At 36.5% G+C, this 24212-nt stretch overlaps 1 protein-coding gene and 1 long non-coding RNA gene across 3 annotated transcripts; both read right to left on the reverse strand.

Annotated features, from left to right (window-relative positions):
• Positions 1 to 220: 220 nt before the first annotated feature.
• On the reverse strand, positions 221 to 18552 carry LOC107743005 (uncharacterized). The gene is made up of 3 exons (XR_001640359.1): positions 18538 to 18552; positions 14171 to 14182; positions 221 to 339 (listed from the first exon to the last, which is right to left on the reverse strand). It is a non-coding gene; the product is annotated as an uncharacterized LOC107743005 (long non-coding RNA).
• tsen54 (TSEN54 tRNA splicing endonuclease subunit) lies at positions 3510 to 12313 on the reverse strand. 2 transcript variants are annotated; one of them, XM_016556099.1, is made up of 11 exons: positions 12213 to 12313; positions 10161 to 10319; positions 9989 to 10052; positions 9823 to 9906; positions 8691 to 8789; positions 8426 to 8478; positions 8208 to 8312; positions 6376 to 6926; positions 4515 to 4575; positions 4219 to 4332; positions 3510 to 3901 (listed from the first exon to the last, which is right to left on the reverse strand). In XM_016556099.1, exons 1-11 carry the CDS (start codon positions 12272 to 12274, stop codon positions 3754 to 3756), a joined length of 1500 nt encoding a protein of 499 aa, XP_016411585.1. In that variant the 5' UTR covers positions 12275 to 12313; the 3' UTR covers positions 3510 to 3753. The 2 variants fall into 2 exon arrangements, with proteins under 2 accessions (XP_016411585.1, XP_016411586.1); XM_016556100.1 differs by lacking the exon at positions 12213 to 12313 and adding an exon at positions 11927 to 11969.
• Positions 18553 to 24212: the final 5660 nt, after the last annotated feature.

Genomic DNA, 24212 nt, shown 5'->3' on the forward strand with positions numbered 1-24212 from the left:
TGGTCACATTTATATATACTGTGAATGAGATCCATGTCCAACCTCCTCTTTTGTTCTTAGTTTTACCACGAGTGAAAAAACTATACAAACAGCTGATGTCATTCCTATATGTCATTAACATACACACTTTGTCTGTCTGCTGTGCTGTTTGCCATTTTGTTTGTGTCTTTCTCATGGCTGATAGAAAAGTTAGTGTTAGTGGTTAGTGAAATGGCTATGTAACTTTTTCTGTGTTCTAAATTTGCAAAATGTATATAATGAGCGAGTACATCATTAATTCATCTTCCAAATCGAGTTTTGGTCTTATTCCGAATCACTACGGTACACTTATAATAAGTACTAATATTTGGACTATTGTAGCCTGGTCGGGTCGTCGCCGCTGCGGAGTAACACATACCTGCGTGAATCGCCATAGACATAAACTTAGAGAAGTAGCGCCGGTTGGAATGTTCTTCCGCGGGATGTGTGCAGTTCTGTTTATTAACCGCTAGAGCGCCAAAAGTTACATAGTGCTGCTTTAATCAGATTGTGCTGGTTGCATAACTTTATGGAGTTATGTTGTCAGATTATTCATTAATAAATGCATATAACATGACCACAATTTCTGTAATTAGTCAGTAACACTATAAAGCTGTATCATTAGCCTGATACATTCATTCCCAAGGCCTCAAAATGATCGACATGATCAAAATTGTGCTGTTTTCTATTACATGTAGGCTACTGTATGTCATGGTTCACGTGCCTTTTTGCTGTGTAATCTTTAATAAACAAAAAAATAACTTTTACATTTTTAGTTATAGTTGATATGAGATGGACTGAAGCAACTTAGCTTTACTTTAAAAATCATGTTAAAGTTAAACAACAGATTTTTTTTTGGAACAAGATGTCAGTAAGCCCTTTTGTTTAGAACAAATATCTCTTAAAAGTCACCCACAACATTAAGTGTTTGTAATAACATTCACTTCTATTCTAAATGCCTCACCATAACCTCGACTTTTGCTTCTCTAATCTCCTAATAATATTAAGGAATATTTAATAATACCATTAACACGAATGGAAATCTCGGTTGTCACACCTGTAAAAAAAAAAGTGTTATTATTATTGTTAACTAAAATAAAATAAAAAAACATTTTCACTACTTGACATAAAAATAATAATTATTAAATAATGATTTTATTTCAACAAGTTGCCAAGGCAAAATTTCTCATTTTAATTTAGTTTAAGTTGATCTACTAAAATAACTAAAACTACATAAAATAAAACAAAAAACTATAACTATATAGATATATTTTAATAATAATAATAATGAAAATCTCATTCAAAATCGTAACAAAAATATAAATACTACTATAAAAATGTTTTTGTTATTATTGCCTTAAGAAACAAAATACAAATGATTTTTATTTTGTATTTTCTGTCTACATAGAAAACTAAAACGTATTTTAAAATCTAAACATCATGTGTCTTGTGAATCACTGACACGTGCTCATATATGCTCAATTTATTGTTCATTGAGTGTGTTCACCTGCAAACGGAGTATTATGAGTGTAAAGGTAACTCATCTTCTCATGTCTGATTTCTCTGAAAAACTGCAGATCATTACAATGAAAGATCAGTGTAAATAGGCTATGTAGTCTTCTTCTACCATAATTCATAGGCAGCTGTGTGCATGCATCAAGATCAATGTACACAACAGTAATTTAAATATCATATATCGCCAAATCAACACTGAACAGCAGTTGATGTAGGGGCTAATGCTTTATTGACTCAGTCTAGCTTTCCAAAAGCATATATTTTAGAGCAAACAGCGCAAATAGGCAGGGTGCAAGTGTCCCAGACAGATGATTGCATTGCACTGGAGCTTTAGGACTAAACGAATTAAAAACTCTTCACCACCGTTACCGCACCTCAAGACATAATCTTAGAGGTAGTAACGAGGCTTGAGCCAATGATAACGCAGATATGAGAGAGAGAGCAATTTACCTGAGTCTGTTCTCTCTTTTCGGCAGCAGCCCCTCTACTAATAGCAAAACTGCATCAAGAACAGCACCGTTATTACCTCTATAGCAACAAATGTAATTTCGTGGGAAAATGTAAAATAGTTGATCATTTTTATCCTAATATTTCTTATTTTTATTGGATGGTCATTGTCCTTGTGCGTTTTGGTTCTTTTGCTGTTGTAGTATGGGATGATTTTAGACGCAATGCCGCACATTAATGTAATTCACAATTCTGCAGACACCGGTTGAAAGGCATTTGTTTCAGTGTAGTAACGCAAATTCGCGAATTTTTCAAATCGTGTACACCTTAATGAATTGCAATAGGCCTTGTTCGTTGGTAGTTGTGTGTGTGAGAGCGTAGTGAAATGCTGCAAACTGCGAAAATGAAGTCTCAAAATCCAAACGAACCGAACAAGATCGACTCGAACAAGACGTCGATAAATGCACGCTTGTGACCTGACCCACAAATGCACAGATTCCTTTTTGCATGAGCAAGTTATGACGTATTAATGCAGAACAGAACATTTTCATTCACAAACATGTCTGTATTTGTACAAATCGCTGCACAATCATTTAATCCCCAATTCCACAGACTCAAATTGAAAGGCATTTGTTTGTGGTTAGTAAGATACATGCATTAAATTGATGTAGTGCATGGATAATTGTGCGTGCAGCTATTAATCATTTTGAGTCTAAAATCATCCCATACCTGTAGGCTGTAAGGACCTTTGAAATAACTGAAATCATCTGGCGAAGTGATATGGACATAATGCGGTCAAGAGCTGCCTGGAACTTCTTTAGTTGTGCGTGTTCATCAGTCAGATTCAAGTTGGTATAAAAGTAATTAATTCAGTTACATTTTTAATTGATTGACAGTTCTCAGAAACCAATAGAAACCTAACAGGGAACGTATGCAGAAATGTAGTTTGTGGGTTCACAAACATGATGGCACCAAGATTGCTGATAAACACCCCAAACCAGATGAAATGGATTGTTTTATTGAGTTATTACTTTCATCCAACACCAAACCTTGACCATTTGAAATGTTCGTCTAAGCTCTAGCTTTCCCATTCTCCACAGAATATTGTGACAGCACTGAACTGCAATGAATAACCATCATAAATCTTGGTAAACCAAGGTTGACATATAGTACTTCCAATATGGAGTACAGAAATAGAGCCAGAAACAAAACTCAAACCAAGATACCCTGAAAGCTTGTTAACTAGCTCAACAAAACATTCGTCTAACCAGTAGAGAAGATCATATAAAATTAGCTGATCAAAGCAGGCTTTGAAGTTGCTGTTTTTTTTTTTTTCTGTGTCCAAACAATAGACATTTTATGGTGTTAGTAGTTTTGGCATAACTTACACATGACACAGTCTTAAAGGTTTTGTATTAAAAGCAACTTAAAGGAATAGTTCACCTAAAAATGAACATCCAGTCATCATTTTCTCACCCTCATGTTATTCCAAAACTCTATGACTTTCTTTTTTTTTTTCAGTGGAAAAAAGATTTTTGAATAATGTTGGTAATCTTTGAAGAATGTTGGTAACCAAATCGCTTCGGTTCCCATTCACCTCCACTGTATGAATAAAAATACAAGTCAATGGGAACAGAAAATATTTGGTTGCCAACATTCTTGGAACAACGCGAGGCTGAGTAAATGATGACCGAACTTTCATTTTTGGCTGAACTATCTCATTAATACCCTGAGATCCACGCATTTTATCAGCACAGTTTTAGAAATCCTCCTTTAATACACATCAGTCGGCAGTTTGAAATCCTTGAAGCAATAAAAGGAGATGTCCCCATGATCCACCACTGCAAAAGTGACTGGGACGTCTCCGCTTTGGAAGGACAGCTGCTTCATGGCATTCAGATCAGGCACTGGACCGTCAAAACTGTCAATGTACAAAGACAGAAATAAGTTGGATTGATCAGATCAGGACTTTTACAGACATTACGGATTTCTTGTCACTTGATACAGATCCCGAGCATGTACGATTTTATCAGGAGCCAGATATACATTTCTATTTACATGCCATAGAAAATGTAAAAAAAAAAAATTAAAGTGCATCACTTAATCAGACAGCTGCAAAAACATAACTGATCTTCCAGTATGATCCAGCCACTGTATAACTAAGGCAAAATGACAAAACCAACACAGCAGGTAATAAGTCAGCAGACTCATTTCAGTGTATTGAGGCAGTGTGTTTACCTGCAGACACACATGCGGGTGTAAGGCTTTCCAGGGAGGCTCTTTTTAAACTCTGCCACCGTGTCCGGTTGGTAAACATCAAAACTAATCTTCCACTGGTCTGACGGGGACAAGCTGAGAAAACAGATTGTTTAAAAAAGCAGTTCAGTCATCTCAAACCCTTATTTGACTTCAATTTTGAGACAAAGGGCAAAGCTACCAGGTTACTCTGCTTCAGTACATGACTTATTATGAGGTTGCACAAAAGCTCATTTAGCAAAGGATAGTACAGGATAGTAAAGGTGGGCTATACTCACCTGGAAACCCCCTCAGACCAGCTTGAAGACTTGATAATGCTGATCTGGTCCAGCAGTTCACCTGCACCAGAACAGGACAAAAATATGAATGTCACATGGAAGACAAAAATGCCATTTTCCATGAACAGTTCAAAAGGTGCCCAATTAACTTAAGCACAAAAACTATGTCCTTCCAAGATACTTTTTTTTTTTTTTAAGAATACAAACCTATTTTAATTATTAAAAATTGTTAACGCATATCCTTTTATTTACATATTATAAAATAATCAAATTGAAAATAACCTTTTAAATACAACTAACAATAAAAAAAGTTGTTAACGTTACTTAATGAGCATTAATTAGGTATCATGTACTTACAATGAACCATTAATATTAATCTTAATTTCTATTCTAATCTAAATACATTTTTAACATTTAAATTGCATAAACTATTACTCAATATACTGTAAACAAACATGAATTAATTCTATTATTATTATACAGTATTATTATTATTGATATTATATTTATTTATTTAGTATTTTTGTTACCATTGCTGTTATTGTTAGCTAAAACTACAACTATTAAAATTAGTCTAAATAAAATAAATGTAAAAAAATAAATAAATACTCTTAAACTAAAATTAGAAATGCTTTTAAATTTGACTTAAAGGGATAGTTCACCCAAAAATGAAAATTCTGTCATTAATTACTCACCCTCGTGTCGTTCTAAACCTGTAAGACCTTCGTTCATCTTCGGAACACAAATTAAGATATTTTTGATGGAATCTGAGAGCTCTCTGACCCTCCCATAGACAGCAAGGTAACTACCACGATCAAGACCCAGAAACGTAGCAAGGAGATCGGTAAAATACTCCGTGACGCCTTGATTTGAACAAAAACAGACACAGAATAGCATACGCTGTTTACGTTCAGTGGATACTCTCCAAAATGGCACCAGGGTGATGCGGAGGAGACGAATGGTTGAATAAAGTCGTTATTTTTGTTTTCTTTGCGTACAAAAAGTATTCTCGTAGCTTCGTAAAATTACGGTTGAACCCCTGATGTCACATGGACTGTTTTACAGATCTCCTTGCTACGTTTCTGGACCTTGATCGTGGTAGTTACCTTGCTGTCTATGGGAGGGTCAGACAGCTCTCAGAATTCATAAAAAAATATCTTAATTTGTGTTCCGAAAATGAACGAAGGTCTTACGGGTTTAGAATGACATGAGGGTGAATAATTAATGACAGAATTTTCATTTTTGGGTGAACTAACCCTTTAAACTAAAACCAAAATAAAAATAACTTACCTCTATAGAAATATAAAAAAAAAAAAATGACAAAAACAAGTAACAATATTACTTGTTTATTATTACTAGAAAATAAAACAACACTGTTTATTGCTAATTTATTATATTATTTTATGGATTTATTATTCTTTCTATTTATTTAGAACAATAATACATTCCTTGGCATTAACCTAGATTAATAAATGCCATAAACAAATACTGTTTGATAAACATAGTATGACATTCACTAATATGAACACTACTATTCATTAATATTAATGTTAACATATGGAACCTTATTGCAAAGTGTCACAGTTGTATAATAAACCTTATAAGAAAGAATAGCCAAACACTTCTTAATTCTTATGTTTGATTTGCAAAATAATATATAAAGACTAGAGATGCATTTAGTCAACAACAACAACATTTTAAACATATCTGTGTCATTTCTGTGCCACTAGCAACGCTAAACAACATACCTGCAATCTGTTCGTTTGAGCGGTCTGTTTGGGTCAGACATAACATCACTGGCTCAAGACTGTCGTTTAAGAAATCTGTTCATACATTGTCTAATGAAAGTGTGTGTTCTTACGGTGTGAGGTGTACTGGCCCGGCTGAGTGAGCGGCGTCACCTCCTTCTCCCACAGATGCACGGGTCTATCTTTCTGCCTCCGTCTCCTCCTGTCCTCCAGCAGCTGCAAATACTCGGCCCAGTTCCTGCAGTGCCGCACCTCTCGGTCACTGTTCATATCCCTGTGATAGCGATCCCTGTCTCTCTGACGCTCCCTTTCCCGCCGCGACAGCTTCTCCTGCTTCACGTTGAGTCTGCTGAGCCACGGGGACAAATCGCAGCCACCCACCTCCACTGCTCCGGGCAGCAGGCTGGGGTCTGGAGACGCCAGAGAGACAGAGCGGCTCCGGCGAGAGCCCAGGTCCGGGAAAGAGATGCTGCTGAAGTCCCAGCGAGGAGCTGCGCTTTGGGCTTGAGCAGGAGATGGCTGGACATCCCCCTCCATCCACCACGTCCTGTCAGAGGCATCGGCGGACTGCATGGGCTCCTCCAGAGGCGGCTCTGTTTTGACTAGCTCCTCACTTTGGTCTTCAGTTGTCGTCTTCTCCTCTGGTGGTGTGTTTTGTTTGTCACTGAGGCCACATGGCGATCAAGACAGATGAGAAGACTTGAGTCAGTTTAAGCAGGATTTAGCAGCCATCCAGGCAAAATTTCAGGCCACCAAAACTATTTTATTAATATTTCAAGCTGTTTTGTCCCTGCTCATATGACTTTATCATCCTCTTGTATCACCCGACCTGTTTGCACCATTAGACTGATTTCTGGAGGATCATGTGACACTGAAGAATGGAGCAATGATGCTGAAAATTCAGCTTTGCATCACAAGAATAAATTACATTTTAAAAATATTAGAACTGAAAACAGTTATTTTAAATTGTAATAATATTTTACAATATTACTGTTTTGGCTGTATTTTGGATCAAATAAATGCAGGCTTGGTGAGCAGAAATTCAGCTGTTGCACTGCTTCCAAACTCATCGTTAACCAAATATTATGGAGCAATGATGCTGAAAATTCAGCTTTGCATCACAAGAATAAATTACATTTTAAAAATATTAGAACTGAAAACAGTTATTTTAAATTGTAATAATATTTTACAATATTACTGTTTTGGCTGTATTTTGGATCAAATAAATGCAGGCTTGGTGAGCAGAAATTCAGCTGTTGCACTGATTCCAAACTCATCGTTAACCAAATATTCTTTTTAATTATTTTAATTATATTTTAACTATATATTTTTAATTCTTTTTAACAATATTTAATTATCATTTAATTTAATTAAGTATTATTAGTACTGTTTTGTATAGGGATTTGAATACACCCATTTGAATTATGGGAAGCCAAACATCTCAAGTGACTAGCTGCTGAGATAATGAAGTTCATTATATCTAAAACGTTTCTTTTTAAGATATTTAAAAAAGGGAGTTTTGCCCTTTTTAATGCAGAAAAGTATTAAGATTTAAAATAATATTTGTAAAATATTTGAATGAGCTCATTTAAACACGTCGATTGGGCAAAAAAAAAGAATTATTATAAAAAAATTTAAATTAAAAAGATATTGATAATAGACATGATTATGCTTTCATTCTAATTTAATGCATCTCTTAGAATATCTGAAGTCAAATGAGGCTGGATTTTTTTTTCTACAATCAGAGAACAGATTTTACAAAGGAGGAAGACACAGCTTGTTCCACAAATCATGGAAGTTAAGCTTTTACAGTAAGCCTTGTAGATTCTACTATATACCCTTATAATACCTACATCAATCAAAATCCTAAATGTCGTGTATGGAACCGTTAGTTAACATGTGCAGGACCTGAAGAAGAAACATTGGTGGGAAACATCACATGTACCTGGACACAGGACTTAGAGAGCGCTTCCTCTTCAGCTGTTTTCTCTGTTTGTCCAATGATGATGCTGGCAGATTCAGCTGTCTCTCATATGTGGACGGGACTGAACTGTGTGAACGATGATTTTATTGGAAATATTAGATGAGAGTATAGAAATATTGCATGGAAAGTTGGTACAAACACGCAAATGATTGTACTGAGAATAAGTACATGATTGTTACCTGAGGTCAAATTTGTTCACAACATACCCAAGCCTTTTCAAATGTCCAAAAACCTAAATTAAAGAAGACAAATTACACTTACGAAGGTTTAAAGGTGCACTCGGCATGCTTTTGTTGTCTATTTCGCTCTTCTTTGTCTCAGTGGTTTTGAACTCTGTATTGACAGTGTACATGTACATCATCTCAAAAATGATGTAGAACTATTTTAATGGCAAAAAATACTGAGTGCACCTTTAATGACAGATGACACATGAGACAAACCAACCTGATACTGATGAAGAGTCAGAGTCTCACGAGAGAGAAACCGCTCATATCCCTCCTGAATGGATAAAGGAAGGTCCCGGTAAAACACCTGCACATTACCCTGAATCACAAACAGGAAATGGCAAACATATAGTTTAGACAAAAACATAAAGCAACTCAAGTGTTTTCAACACTGATGACAATCAGTGTATTAGAATGATTTCTGGAGGATCATGTGACACTGAAGACTGGAGTAATGATGCTGAAAATTCAGCTTTGCATCACAGGAATGAAATTCCAATTTAACAGATATTAAAATAGAAACCAGTTAGAAACCTTTTTCAAGGGACCGTACGTAATTGGACAGTTGACTCAAAAAGCCATTTCATGGACAGTCGTGGGCTATTCCTTCGTTATCTCTACATCAATTAAGCAGGTAAAAGGCCTGGAGTTGATTCTAAGTGTGCCGTTTGCATTTGGAAGCTGTTGCTGTGAACCCACATCATGCAGTTTAATTCTGTTCTGGTGGCATACAGAGCCACAATAAAAGTCCACTCTAAAATGTGCAGTTTTATCACACAGCACAATGATGGGCAGATGTCGCAAGTTTTGAGGGAGCGTGCAATTGGCATGCTGACTGCAGGAATGTCCACCAGAGCTGTTGCCCGTGAATTGAATGTTCATTTCTCTACCATAATCCGTCTCCAAAGGCGTTTCAGAGAATTTGGCAGTACATCCAACCGGCCTCACAACCGCAGACCACGTGTAACCACACAAGCCCAGGACCTCCACATCCAGATGGTGGTCACACCAGATACTGACTGGTTTTCAAAGGAGAAGTGCTCACTAACAGATTTAGACAGATTTGTGAACAATATTTGAGAGAAATAGGCCTTTTGTGTACATAGAAAAAGTCTTAGATCTTTGAGTTCAGCTCATGAAAAATGGGGGCAAAAACAATAGTGTTGCGTTAATAATTTTGTTCAGTGTATATGGAGCTAACTGTACAAATGAACATTTTATTAAGTAATAATCAAGTAAACGTGCTTCCGTCCATTAAATGTTCATCTTAAAATACTACAAACTGCACAAATATACAGTTTCGATGGTACGTAAAACGTGATATAAATAAGAGTATGAAAGTGTCCACTCACACATTCCATAAGGTAAAGAGCCTCTTCAGGAAGCAGGTACTGCTTGCCACTCTCTGAAAAACCCATCGTCTGCCAAAACTTCCCCTGCAAAACATGGCATAATTACTGAGAGTGGCCTAGCTATGAACAGATGGAGATTTCATTTGGTGTCTGTCATGGACTCAACTGCTGGTGACTGCAGCTCCACTAGTCTTTCGTCAGGGATCCAGACAGCTTTCACTAGATTCCCTCTGTGCAGACGGATAAGACACACAAACACAGCACCACATTTCTTTCTGTCTTCTTAGCTGTCGTGTGTTGTGTAGTAAGTGAGTGTGTGTTTTTATGAAACCACTCACAGTCTCTCGACTCTCTCCTCGGCCAGGAGCGTCCAGTGCTCGTCCAGACTCTGCTGCAGACGGGCCGTCTGCTGCTCCGACCCACTGGGCAGGAAGTCTTTCTGACCCCTCACCGGTATCTTATGGCTCCGGGACCTCGCCTCAAACAGCTCTGATGGACTGCATGCAAAGCCAAGACAAATACATAGAAACGTGATATAAAAAAACATATGTGTAACAGGACACAGTTGACATGTTAACATGGTCTCATACTGACAAAATAAAGATGATAAAACAGAGGTAGCGACAGACCTTTTCTTCCATATTGTGACGTACATCAGAGTGAAACACATTAACAATAAAAAAAAAAATGTTGTTGATTAGATGCTAAAATGTGGCCGTTGAACTCAAAACTGGAGGAAGATGAACATGAGATGGCAGGGACGGAGTTTAAGATGCAGTTATAGCATTTTGATTTAACATTATGAGAATTATTTTATTATTTTTTATTGTTATTTTTTTTACAATAAAATATATAAAGCATGAATAAGTTAATAAATAATAATAAGTGAATAAATTAGTGAATTTTTATTTTAATCCAACTTTTTTTTGTTATATGAACTTCTATAAACTTATGTATGTATAATTTTATTGCTTTACCTTTGTCATAAACCCATACATTAAATGTCACAATATATAAAAAATACATTTATACAAATATTATTATGTTTAAAATAGAGCCCGACCGATATATCGTTTTGCCGATATTATCGGCCAATATGAGCCTGTCGCCGGTATATCGGTATCGCCCTTTTTTTAACTCCCTAATATCGGTATGGTATCGGCCCCGAAAAACCCATATCGGTCGGGCTCTAGTTTAAAACCATGAACATACTTGAAACATTTCAATTCTGATTGTGTGAAAATCATTCGTATCAATTATTTACACAAATCATGAATGTCTCGGTTTATCATTTTCACTCGAACATGCTTGCAATGTAAAGTAAAAACAAGGTTACTTTAGAGTACTTTAGAGCTGAACATTTCTATTGTGTCATTTGCAATCAAGCTGTAATTGTCGAATTATGCAACTAGTGTGAAATTATTATGTCTGTATTTAAGATATATACAATTATAGCTACTAAATTAGTCTGAGTAAGCCTAAAGCATGTGAAATTTTATAGTAAAATGTTCACACTGTCATTTTCACCACAGAATGATATTAAAGCATTAAGCCCCGTGAAGCCGTGGTTTACAGTGAATTTATAACAGCTAAGGGGCGTTGTTAGGTACGACGCGAAGCTGGAGTGCCTAAAACCCCCTTAGCTGTTATAAATTCACTGTAAACCACGGCTTCACGGGGCTTATAACCGAAATGAACATCCCATAAAACGGTTATTCCATATACGTAGTAAGGGTTCACAGAATAAAACATATATTATAAAAAATAAAGAGTAATGATATAAATAAAAACAGTATTCTTCCACCAAACAATGTAGTTCCTCAGAAACAGTTGTGGTTGCAACAAAGTGGTTGCCGAGCAACACACAGAAGTAAACAAAGGTGTATGTTTGTAGTGCAACTACAAACAAATCAGAATCAAGGACCGGAAATATCCGTTTTATAATAAAGAATAATCTGAGCTGTGGTGAGAATGACAACTATTCACCGTGTTTCAAAAAATGACAGACTTCTACTGTCTACTATTGGAAATTTTTGGTAGACAAATGTGATGCTGTGTTTGTTTTAAAGGAGCACTCATAGAAACACCAGCCATAAATGATCACCTGTACTGTGTAACATGCTCGGATGGAAACAAATGTGAGTTGATCCTCACGTATTCAGATGGTCATTAAAAAAACTGCAGCAGATACATTTCTTTGAACTGACTAAATTTTCTGTCATACCCATGTGTCACGTGGTCTAACTTTTGCTTGCTTGTTTGCTGGCTAGCGCATGTTTCCTGTTTCCAGCATGACACAGGAGTGTTACTTCTGTTTGTGTTACTGCAAGAACAAATCAATAAACTAACGTTTTCTGTCTTTGTTACAATGAATAAATGATGACGGTTACCTGAGCAGCTCCTCATAAACATTGTGTTTGTGAGCATCTGTGGATGTGTCTCTATCTGCCATGTTTACTTCTGTCTGTCTCTGTCGTTTCAGGGTCCTAGTGCGCAAAGTCTCTAGACACGATACATGCGATTGAGCGCCTTTACCAGTAGATGGCAGCACAGCACATAGTACACATACGAGTCGTGCAGGGGTTACGTATTTTTGTAGGCCAAAACAAAGATGCATTTAACACTTCCGGTTACATTTTCCTGATATCAATGTTTTGTGTGTGTGTGTGTGTGTGTGTGTGTGTTTAATTAAATGCCTGAAATACGGTCTGTGTTTAACACAAGCTTAATATATTGCCACATTTTATTATACAACATAAAATACATCAGTAATACCTCCTTGTGATTTTTAAAGCTTTTACTTGTCTTGAAAAAGAGTCTGTTAGGGACCTTTAATGTCATGGCAAACAGGAAACCCCATCTAACTCAATGTGTTTACAATCCCGCTCTTGCAAAATATTCTACATATTCTATTATTTTTTAATAAAGACTGAAAGAGTTGTTGGATGTGTACTGATGGTGACATTGAAATCATGTGACCCTGTTGTAGTTTGTTTATGGCCTAAACCTAAGCTTATGGCCTAAACTGCTTTTACGTGTCAGACAAAAAAAAGTGTTAATTTATGAAGATTATCATAATGAACGCAACTGGTAAGAATGATAAACTTTTGTTGGTCACAGAGCTTATTTTCTGCAATAATCCAAAACTCAATGACAAAATCCTGTTGGGGTTTTGTCAAGGGAACCAGTGTGATGCCTTGCAGGTTGGCCTACAGAAGTACATCATCCTTGCAAAAACTCACAAAAGAAGATATTTTGAGAAATGCTCCAGTTTATTTATTTTATTTTTTGTCCATACATTGGAAGTCATTGTTTGATTTCCCAGTGTTCTTCAAAGTATCCTCTTTTGTGTTCCACTTAGAGTGAGTGCCAATGACAGAATTTTCATTTTTGAAAATGTATTTTAGTTTTAATTATACTAAATACAATTAGCTAACCTTTAGAGAGCAAGCTGTTGACACACTTAAGTAGGACTTAAAAACATCTTCATATGTGACTTCTGAGTTTCCTAAAAATATGAACAATATTAAAGTGTACTACCATACCAGCATTTGTGGTATACTAAAATATACTTTAAAGCTATTTCTACCGATTTCCATGAATATTATTTATCTCCACGATACCACTGTCAGGCAGACCACAACTTGTGCACGACTTTCAAAAAGTCATATGAGAGATTTGTGAGAGGAACAGGAAGCTTTTTGGTTAACAAATGTGGTCATGATGAACTTCTGAGCGGTAAAAGTTCACTATTTTTGGTCCACAACAAAAAATAACAGCGTTGGGGCGAACAGATTTTTAGGTGAACTATTTAATCCTTTAACTGATTGATTTTTGGTGGTCTTTTCATAGTGAAGCACACTGGCTGCTGCCCCAGAGGCCACTCTGCTGAAGTGTTTTCAGGGGTATCAGGTGAAAGGTGTGAATGGTGACGTGTGTTTGGCCGTATCGCGCATCCAGCTCTCTTTTGTTTGACCTGAATGGTCACAAAGCTGAGCCACCTGACCCCAGCGATGAGACAGACACCTCACAGACCCAAACACTGCCAGTACGGCCGCACTTGCAGCTCCTCCACCCCCTTCCTGCAAGTCAACAATAAAGCATGTTTCCAGTAAGCCGGATAGCTTCCTAAATCCTGGCCATTACCATAGAAACAAGCGTCTTAAGCTGACAGTGGTGTCTCTCTTGACCAAATGAGGCCACCCATGCAGAGAAATGCATGGCACAGCATGACATGTTCTGTACGTATATATAACCTCCCCGAGCTTCTGATGCATCACATCCTGTTCTTGTGTTTATAGATACTCTTATGGGTCATTCCTGCTATTCCTGCATCTCTATAACTCACCATGTATTGTATCTTCTTTTTTCCTCGTGCACAGTTAGGCATACTTTTAAATAGTGCAGTTTGTAACTTTTGTACGTTTTACTTTGAAGTACATTTTCAATTCTTATGTTTTAATAGTCTTTTAGAAGTGCACTTATTTTGATGTGTCGACTAAAGCACATATTTAGAAACAGTCATGAAAGTGTCTTTCTTTAAGTGCACCTAAGTCATGTATTATCTGCAATAGTTTTGTATTTTAATAAACTTTTAAGATTTGAAGTACACTACAAGAGCATAAACTTCAAACTAGGTTTCAAATGGTTTAAAACTTCTAAATAAGTCTTTGTCAAGCAATTCTGCATTGATAGCATTTTGTTTAGTATCCATATGCAAATGTAATATTTGTACATTTGATGTTAAATTTCCTTATATGAAATATATTGTCAAATTAAGTAAAAACATACATGAAACCTATTAAATATTGGAACATTTTCATATATTAACCAGTGGTGGGGGTAACACAGTTACATAATCAGATTACATTTTTTAAGTAACTAGTAACACATTATTTTTACATTTATTTAAAAAATAATTTTGCTATAAGTTTGATTGCATCATATAATAATTGCAGTTAATAGTTTTCATCTTCTGTTTGATTACGTCTTTAAATTATTTTTCCGTACATTTCTGCCATATGTACATTAACTGACAGTCACCACTGATAAGCTACAACTAAATATTGTAGAAACCTAATTTGCTGTAAAGTTGCTTTGCAACGATTTGTATTGTGAAAAGCGCTATACAAATAAACTTGAATTGAATTGAATTGAATGATTTTATCCAGAAAGTTGGCAAAACAGTGTTTATCCATTCTGAAATGGAAGGTTTAAAGGATAAAAGGATAGGATTAAAATCCCAAAGTAAGCCTGAGAAACGCAAATTTACCAAAGCAAACTAAACTTTCCCAAATAGGCCTAGAGTTGGTAATCAAGTTGACCTTTTAATATGACCTCTCTGGCTATCTGTTTTAGCATAGTGTTTTGCGAACCAATGGTCTGGACAAAAGTGGGGGGAAAAAACCAACATCTCTGCCGGTTTTAGACGAGACAAACCCAATTCAGTGCATTAAACAGCGGATTAGAGAGTCGCATACTATGAAAGACTTTCACACATCCCAGGCCCCGGCAGTTAAGCGTTCCTGAATGGGACGAAGAGAATCACACACAAAGCTTTCACGTCACTGCTGGACCAGCACAGGGGCTGTTTGACGTAACTGACCACAAATCTGTAAAACTGTACAATGAACAATGTAAAACATTTACAATGCCCATTCAAGACGTTCATGCAGCTGTAAATGATTGGATATCATATTGCCATGAAACTACATTATTAAGATAATTCTTGTGCAGTGCTATTAACCTGACACAAACCAGCTGATATACCCCAAAATGTATCAATTTATGCATTGTTAATGCTTACTGAAGGTTTCCAAACATCCTAGAAGATGATGTCAAGGAAGGGAGCTTTACAAAAGAATAGCCCAACTAAAAAAATGTAACTAAAGATATATAATGTAATTACAGCTGAACTTTCGAGTGATTTTCAACCCACTTGACTAAGTACATCTTTATATGTAATTTCACAGTTACTTCTATTGTCTATGAAATATGGTTAAAGGTGTCATATGATGCGATTTAAATTTTTCCTTTCTCTTTGGAGTGTTACAAGCTCTTTGTGCATAAAGAAGATCTGTAAAGTTTCAAAGACTAAAGTCTCAAATTTTCACCGTGGACGAAGTGGAGTCCAGCCCCAGGTCATCACATGTGGTTGCCGCAAGCCTGCCGGCCTCCGCTCACTCAAGCAGCGCATTTTATGGAGGACTGTTTCCTGATCCTGGGAGAGTAGACTACAATGCCGGCTGTTCTGACTCTGCTGAATGTACTCACAAACATTTATTGTAACTTAAATATACTTTATTGTCATTTTTATTGAAACTTGTATGTTAATTGTCAAATGTCACTTTAGTACATTTAATATATTTTAACTTCTAAATAAAATATTGAATAACACACTACAGTTAAATGAATAATCAGGTACTTATGTACACTTTTAAAAAGTGATTTACTAAATCGCAAATTCATCATTACAAATATGTAACTACAAATATATGCAACAAGTACAAAATATATAGTAATTTAAATAAATACATGATGCGCACGTTTCAAAAGAAATTACACTGAGGCTTGTCAATACATTCAGCAGTAAACTTATAACCATAAAAATAACCATATTTCATATAATGGTGTACTTAAGTACTACTTAAGCAACTAAAAGCAAGTAAGTTCAACTAATTGCGTTTAATATAAATTTAAGCTATAATGCATTTTTATTTAATTGCAATTAACATGTAATTACAGTTTTTTTCAACTGCTTACACACATTTTCAAAACTTTGCCTCGTTTTTCAACACTTTACACACAAATCCAAGAATTGCACACACAAAATGCAAATTGCCTCACATCTCTTGCAAAATGAAGCACTGCATTCAAAATATCACAAACACATCTCAAAAGCAAACATTTGCAAACACCTTTGCCATAATATTAATTCCTGTTAAATTTGTGTGTGTTACATAGAGTATTGTGTGTTGTGTTTTGCAAAAAGAGTTTTATGAAATTGAAAACTGAGTCAAAGGCGGAGAATTAGTGTATGGTTTTGCAGATTTTGTGTGTGGTTCTGGTGTTTGAGTGTGACAATTGTGTGACAAGTAAAAATTTTGTGTGTAAGCAGTGTAAACTGTAAGTGTCATAAATCATTACATTCAGTTCGCCCTTAAGTATATCCTTTTAAAGTATATTATTTCTGTAATAAGTACTCTTTTTTTTATAAGTATACTTCTTTTTCACAACTTTTGAGGTTTTTGATGGTCTGCTATGGGAAAAGATCAATCTGAAATAATAAACCTTCAAGTCAAACCACCTAAAGAACTAGAAATTAAGCATTAGCGTTAGTTCTGGCAGGTCACGTGAGTCAAGCTTGCATCAGCTGATTCTCAGCTGATCACATCTACCTTGCTAAGTATCTATCATTTTGACGATAGTGGTCCTGACAGAACTGAGTTTAATGGATGAAAGCACCCAGCATCTGACAAATTATAGGCAAAAGTTTGTGATGGAAATGTATGTGATCATTCATTACAGGAAAACCGTCGACTTTTAATCTATACAGCTTGAAAGCTATAGAAGAAGTCAGAAAGTCAAGTTTGTACGAGAACTTTATGATATCTTTGTCAAGGCAGAACAATTGTTGTTGCATTCAGTGTTCATAAACTTCCAGTGACTCCAGATATGAGCTGATGAATGTGTGTATGGCATACAGGCAGCGCACTGCTGACTTTCCTGCACAAGGTCACAGTGTTCCACTGCTGGCTCCCTCAGGGAGATTCCACACTTCTAGAATGTTCTAGCTGATTCCCTGCATGGCTAATTCTGTTCTTATGTGTGAGGTGTGTGTGTGTGAGGTGTGTGTGTGTGTGTGTGTGTGTGTGGACGGGGGGTAGATTCCTCCTTTCTCTCCGGTGTGTTCAGCCTTTAAGTCTTGGCTTGTTTGCATTCCTCTCAGTTAATAAGTGTTTGTCTGATCCCAGAGCAGGGGCTAAAGATCACCCCACGCAAACACACGGCCCCTCCCTCTCCTCGCTGTAAAAGAGCCAGCGAGAGGGACGCTGAGCTAATGAGTGTCATAAATTTCATGGACCTTCAGCTCATCCATTAACCATGATAATATCCGGGGGACCAGCACAGATCAGATCTACCACAGTGGGTCATGTGACCTGTCTGCATGCTAACACACACACATACATTCACTTTGATGGTTTGGCTTTCAACCCTGTTTGAAAGGCCAGTTTATTGTGTGTTGTGTTTCAGTCCGCACACGTTTCTTTACTTGTGTAACTAGCGAGCCTTAAAAATGTGGACCAGCACCAAACCAGCATAAACCAGCCTGGCTTTGCACACTCTTATGAAAAAAAGCATAAGAGTTTACTTTTTTTTACACTTTAGCACTTAAATTAGGCTTAAATTAGGAATAATATGAACAGAATGGAATGTTTTTGGACATTTAATTGCATGATATTTGCAATTGAAAATGTATTATACAATTTAAATTGACATTAAATGCAATTATTTGAACTCTGAATTGTTTCAGATGTACTTAAGTAAGACTTTAGTACATCCTTACATCATTTCATGGTCAGTTCTCTTTGAAATATGGTTAAAGTGAACTGCTGAATGTATTGACAAATATGTATGATAAACTAAAATATATTTCATTGAAATTTCTATTTAAATCTAAACTTGTATGATGTGTATTTATATATATATATATACATATATATATATTTGTAATTGCACATTTGTATTGATGAAGTTGCAATTTAGCACATTTAAAATATATTAACGTTAAATGTAATATCAAATAGTTACAGTCAAATACTTTATGTGTGCTATATATTAATCAGCACATCAAATTAAGAGTACTTCTATAAAGCACAACAAAAGAATATTTACACGATTTACATTTTAATTTGACATTATTACAAAGTGCACTTTTTAAAAGTGAGACAATAAACAGCCGTAAAAGCTGTTATAATGACATTATCTGCAAGTATGATTTTTTTTTAAATATACTTTAGAGATTTAAAGTACACTACAAGTGTTTTACACAAGGTTAGAAATTATAATTTTTTTTATTATCATCATTATTTAAATGTTTAAAACTTTCACCTTTAATGTTTTATGTGTGGTACTTGTACAAAACCTAAACAAATGGCACTGAAAATGTTATTTCTGTACCACTAACAGCAAACAATAAAATAAGAACCATAAAATAATAACAGAATCATTTTCGACATATTAAATACTGCACAGTATACAATACACTTCCATCAATTTCAAAAATATTTTTTTTAAATAGTGATACGTTGTTGTCACAACATTGGTCACATGACCTAACAATTTGCGTGTTTAATTAACATATTCGGCATCCATTTATCATTTTATTGTAAACGCATCCTAAAGTGATAGTTCAATCAAAAATGAAAAGTGTCACTATTTACTCACTCAAGTCCTTCCTAAACTGTATGATTTTCTTTATTTCTTCTGCATAACACACACACACACACACACAAAACAGTTTTCTCCATGAAATTACGACACTAAATGCCACTTACTTTCAACATATGGATAAAAAGGCCATACAAGGTTTGGAATGACATAAGGTTTAGTAAATTAATTTTCATGTTGAACTACGTCTTGTTGAACTAAGTCAAGAAAGGATTGAAAGTGTCAAAATGCTTGTTTTTTCTTCTGGTTCATGTTGTATATACTGCATTTGTATGCTATTTCATGCACACAGAAAACATATACACAGTATACATACTTATAGCATAAATAGTAGTGTGCTATTCTAAACACGTTCAGAGTTGTTATGTCTGACCCAGTCTGGCCTATCAAAAAACCCATCACAATCCCGCTCGGTGCCACTACTGGCAAAGAAATTACACACTTCACCTTTCAAAAACGGTATCAGTGTTGATTAGAAAGGGAAATTACTTCAGAAGTCTGTGTTTCACTTCATCCTCCATCTGTTCCAATCAAGTCATTTAATTGGAGACGCAGCCACCATTGCTGGGGGTGGAAAACAAGACGAGAGTGTGTTTAGAGTTGCATTGGAGAAAGCCTTGGCCGAGCCCATCTACGAGGGGGTCCCAATTTGGATCCAGCATTGGGGCTTTTGTCAGGTTTTTGTCACCACGACCGCTCACCTATTGAAGGCAGCGTCTCAGATATGTAAAGCAGCGTCATTTTAAAGTCTTTGCTCCACTGGGAAACAAACAAAGAAATAAAGAAATCAAATCAAGGAAAAAAAGAGTATCTTCCCTGAGTAGCGTAAAAGGCCCTGGCAGAGGCATGTGAGGGAAATAAATAAATAAATGCAAAAACGGAGTAGGCTGAAAGAGTGTACTATGCTCTTGTTTGCTTAAAGTAGGCTTTTTTCTTTTCGTTGAGCGAAGCCAAGTCCTGCAGTCGGCTTGGTGCGTCTCCCACCCAGCATTCAAAGGCAGGCCCGGACTTGCCAGTTCAAGGTCGAGCCGCGTCCGCCAGCATCGCGCACGGTCTTTCCCTGGCTACCGTGGGCCTTGTTTATGTTTGTTTTTTTCTCTCTGCAACTCTCCGCTGTAATTCTCTCTCCCTGCGGCACCGGCTCTCTCGAGGCCATGGTGAGATCAGGTGTCAGGTGAGCTCTTCTCTACCTGCGTTTGTATGTGATGAACGTTTAGCACCTCTATTGTTTCTTGGTCTCCACAACAGAAGCTTCATCCTTGACACCTATGAGATTGGATAACCTTGAGCCAACAAACCTGAAGGTGCCATTCGGTTGCCATGTTCATTTCTTCAAAACATAGGCTACCCTTGCTTACATGCGACAGGTCTGACTTGTTGCTATTGTCATGCTATGTAAGGTTAAGCTGTTATATAATGCAAAATGAATGAGATTTGGTTCTCTTGAAGAAACCGAAAGCAGGTACCTTTGTGACTATGGTAGACTCACAGGCTAGAAACGTTCTGAGAAAACAATACCCTACAGGCTCATTTAGCTTTGCAAAGACGTAACGTATACAATACATTTGATTACTCTTTAATCACTGTGAATTTTTCATGGGAGGTGCCCCTGTAGTTATGAAAATAATGAGGAATTGGTGGTGTTTACTTCATCAAATTAGAGAAAATGCCTGATATACTCTTCAAAATAAAAATTTTTTATTGGCATCATGGTTTCATGATAAACCTTCTAAGAATATTTTAAGAACTGTTCACTGAAAGGTTCTTTGTGAAACCCAAAATTCTATGGCATCACTGAGAAACCCCCTTGTGGAAGCTTTATTTTGAAGAGTGTTGCTGTAGGACCGGGTGTTTGTAGTTATTAATAAATTCCAATAATTCAAATGAATTTATAGGTACAACTTTATTTTACAGTCCTGTTTTACTTGTACATACTATTTACTTAGTATAGTAATTATAATAGGTAGTAGCTATATACTAAACCTAACCTTAATATGTTAAGTCCATGATGTTACCTTATATTCAGTATTTTTTAGGGTAATGCATGTACTCTAAATTGGAAATTGCAACAGTTAATTCAATATTATTTCAATAGATCATGTGAAAATTCTGACATAAGCTGCTTCCAAAACTGCATACTGGTAGTTGCTACAGTACATTTGGTTTGGTTACTTCATGACCATTTAAAAAGTATGTCCTAAATATTATGAATGTGTGCAGTATGAATGAAATCCAGACACACTTAATTTGTCACATATTTGACCTTCCAGTGACAGTTGCATCTTTTCACTGCCATCCTCTCCTGTGGCCTCACGGGATTGTTCATCAGATATATGATCATATTGATATTATTCATATTGATATCACCAGAAGTAGTAGGTCATCTGAGTACTTTTCATCTACCATTTTGCAAATACTGTGAATTCAGACATAACACTCTTTTCAAGTGTTGTTCGCCTGCTATGTAGGGAAGCATGCATATTTGGACGCAGCATCTGTTTTATGATTTTAATTGTCGGATACAGTCAAAAAAGTCAAGACCAGACATGGCTGGGCAGGCCAAATGAACCATTTTAATGTCAAATTGACGCATATTTTTAGTGTGATTCAGCAGTGCAATTTCATATATATTAATGCACAAAGAAATGGAGAAACACACCGTTAATATCTAATTTTCTCCCAGTTATTTTTCACTAGTTGTTTAGCTTAAATAAGAACAAACCTTAGCTAAAAATGGAAAATGGAAACTTCCATTGTCAGTCGTTTTAAAAACTTTGGAGTAAATCGGTTCAGTTAAATGTGCCCATAGATCAGATGTATCCATCTCACTTTCAATAAACAATGCTTCTTCAAATTGCTTTTTGTTCTTTATAAATTGCTGTGAGAAATAAAAGCTTCAGTCACGCCAGGCTGGATTCATACTCGGTTTAACAGTACAGAAGTGGCACCGCTCCACAAATGGGAACACGTCGCACAACATTGGAAACCCTTCGTTTGAAACGCATCTCTACTCATTAGCAACCTGATAAACAGCACTATTAGAGATGATTACAATGAGCTGTGCAAACAGTAGGAAATGGCTTTGTCATGAGGCTCTTTTGCAGGCTCACCAGCACCCCCAAACACCTACAAAAGAGCATCACAGCCCTGCGTAATGAATAAAGGGCCTCCCACCGTTTCACTACGTATTGTTTTCCCTATGCTCGCTCACTGTGTGTATTGCTGCCTAAGCTGGTGATGGATGTCGGATTACTCAGCCGCTAGTGTCTCACTAACAAAGAGACGGTGGCTCTGAGAACACACACCAAATACACCGGCCACCTACATCCCAGCATGTCATGGCCCACTGCTTCGCCTGACCTCCACGTCTCTGATATCAGCGTTCATGTGGTAATGATGCAGGGCACAGCTTCATTGTGTAGGCTTGTTGATTTTTGTCGAACAGGTACAATATCTCCTGTCTGTGTAGCAATATATCATATAAAACCAAACACACAGTAAGCTGATGGCTTATTGTTCGTTTAGAGTTTGAAATATCTTACCAAAGCAAACTTTAAGGAAAAGTTTTCTCCAGGTGATAAACACCTTTGAAATACTATTGGTCAGGAGCGATGATGCAATAGGTGGGTGTGGCTCTGTGGCTCCACCTTCTTTAACATGGAAATCTTTCTTCTGTTCAGTCTGTCATGGTCAGACGTGAGTAAAAACATGAACACACTGGAGAGCTGCTTTATAGTAGAAACTGAAGTTGTAACTGTAATTAAAAGCAACACTGACACTGCTTTATCATTTTTAATACTATAAAGCTGCTTGCCTAAAAGCAGTCTATTGTATAAAGTGCTATATGAGTAAACTGGACTTTGTGATGTGACTGGACTAGTGTGAATTGCAGAGCTTGTGCAAACATATCCACCTCGCTCTGATCAGATGCTTTCTTAACTGCTGATTTCTCACTTCTGTCATTTGTGTGCGTGTGTGTGTGTTTACTTTGTTATTGAGAGGAAAGCGCACAGCACATATTTATATATTCATATAAATGCCACTCTCAGCAGTGTGGATGGCATCTGGACGTTAACAGTAAACAGCTGCAAAGGTATTTCCAACTTTTTTTTTACCCCTAAGCAAAGAACAAAAAGAACTTCACCTTGAGCTGGTCATTTAAAAAAAAAAAAGATTGATTTGTTTGTGAACCGGACATCACTCTGGACCGCTGGCCTGAGGCTATGAATTACAGGTGATAATGTTGTAAATAATGTTAAGTTTCTTGCACATACTGATCGTTTTGCTTCATAAGACCTCAATAAATTGTTAGTGTCACGGTTCGCTACTGTGAGGAGAACGGAGCGAGGAGACGCAGAGTCGAATTCAAACTTATAGACTTTAATCATATCCAGGGAACCAGGAAAACACACGTAGCAAGGGTAGACATATACAATTCCGGACCAGGGAGAGCAGAACGGGCTAGGACTCAAATAGGGCAGATAACGAGGGGCAGACAGGTGAGGAGGATACCTAATAACAAGGAACACCTGGAACAAATGGAACTAAATGGGGACAGGAACCAGAAGGACCAAATAAGGGCAAGAAAGGCACATGGGGAGCAAAACACACACAAAACAAGGAACAGAGTCTGACAGTTAGGAGCCATGGGTATTTATTTTGTGTTGCCTGATATGCCTTTTTTGACTCTTAAAGTAACGGCAGTTGCTGACTTGCATTTTATGAATCTCTTGACTGTGTAAAATCACCTACATCTTGGAAATTAAGATTAAGATTTCCTATTACCGTATTGGCCCGAATATAAGACGACCCTGATTATAAGGCGACCCCCCTTATTCCAGATGTACCCTTTGGAAAAAGGCTTTTTAAAAACCAAATCTTGTTTTTTCTCAGTAAAACACATTTTGTCTTCAATTATTTTCATATTGCATATTTTTCCT

This window comes from Sinocyclocheilus rhinocerous, unplaced genomic scaffold (assembly GCF_001515625.1).
Source record: "Sinocyclocheilus rhinocerous isolate Xijiao unplaced genomic scaffold, SAMN03320098_v1.1 scaffold647, whole genome shotgun sequence".
In the NCBI taxonomy this organism is placed as follows: Eukaryota; Metazoa; Chordata; class Actinopteri; order Cypriniformes; family Cyprinidae; genus Sinocyclocheilus; species Sinocyclocheilus rhinocerous.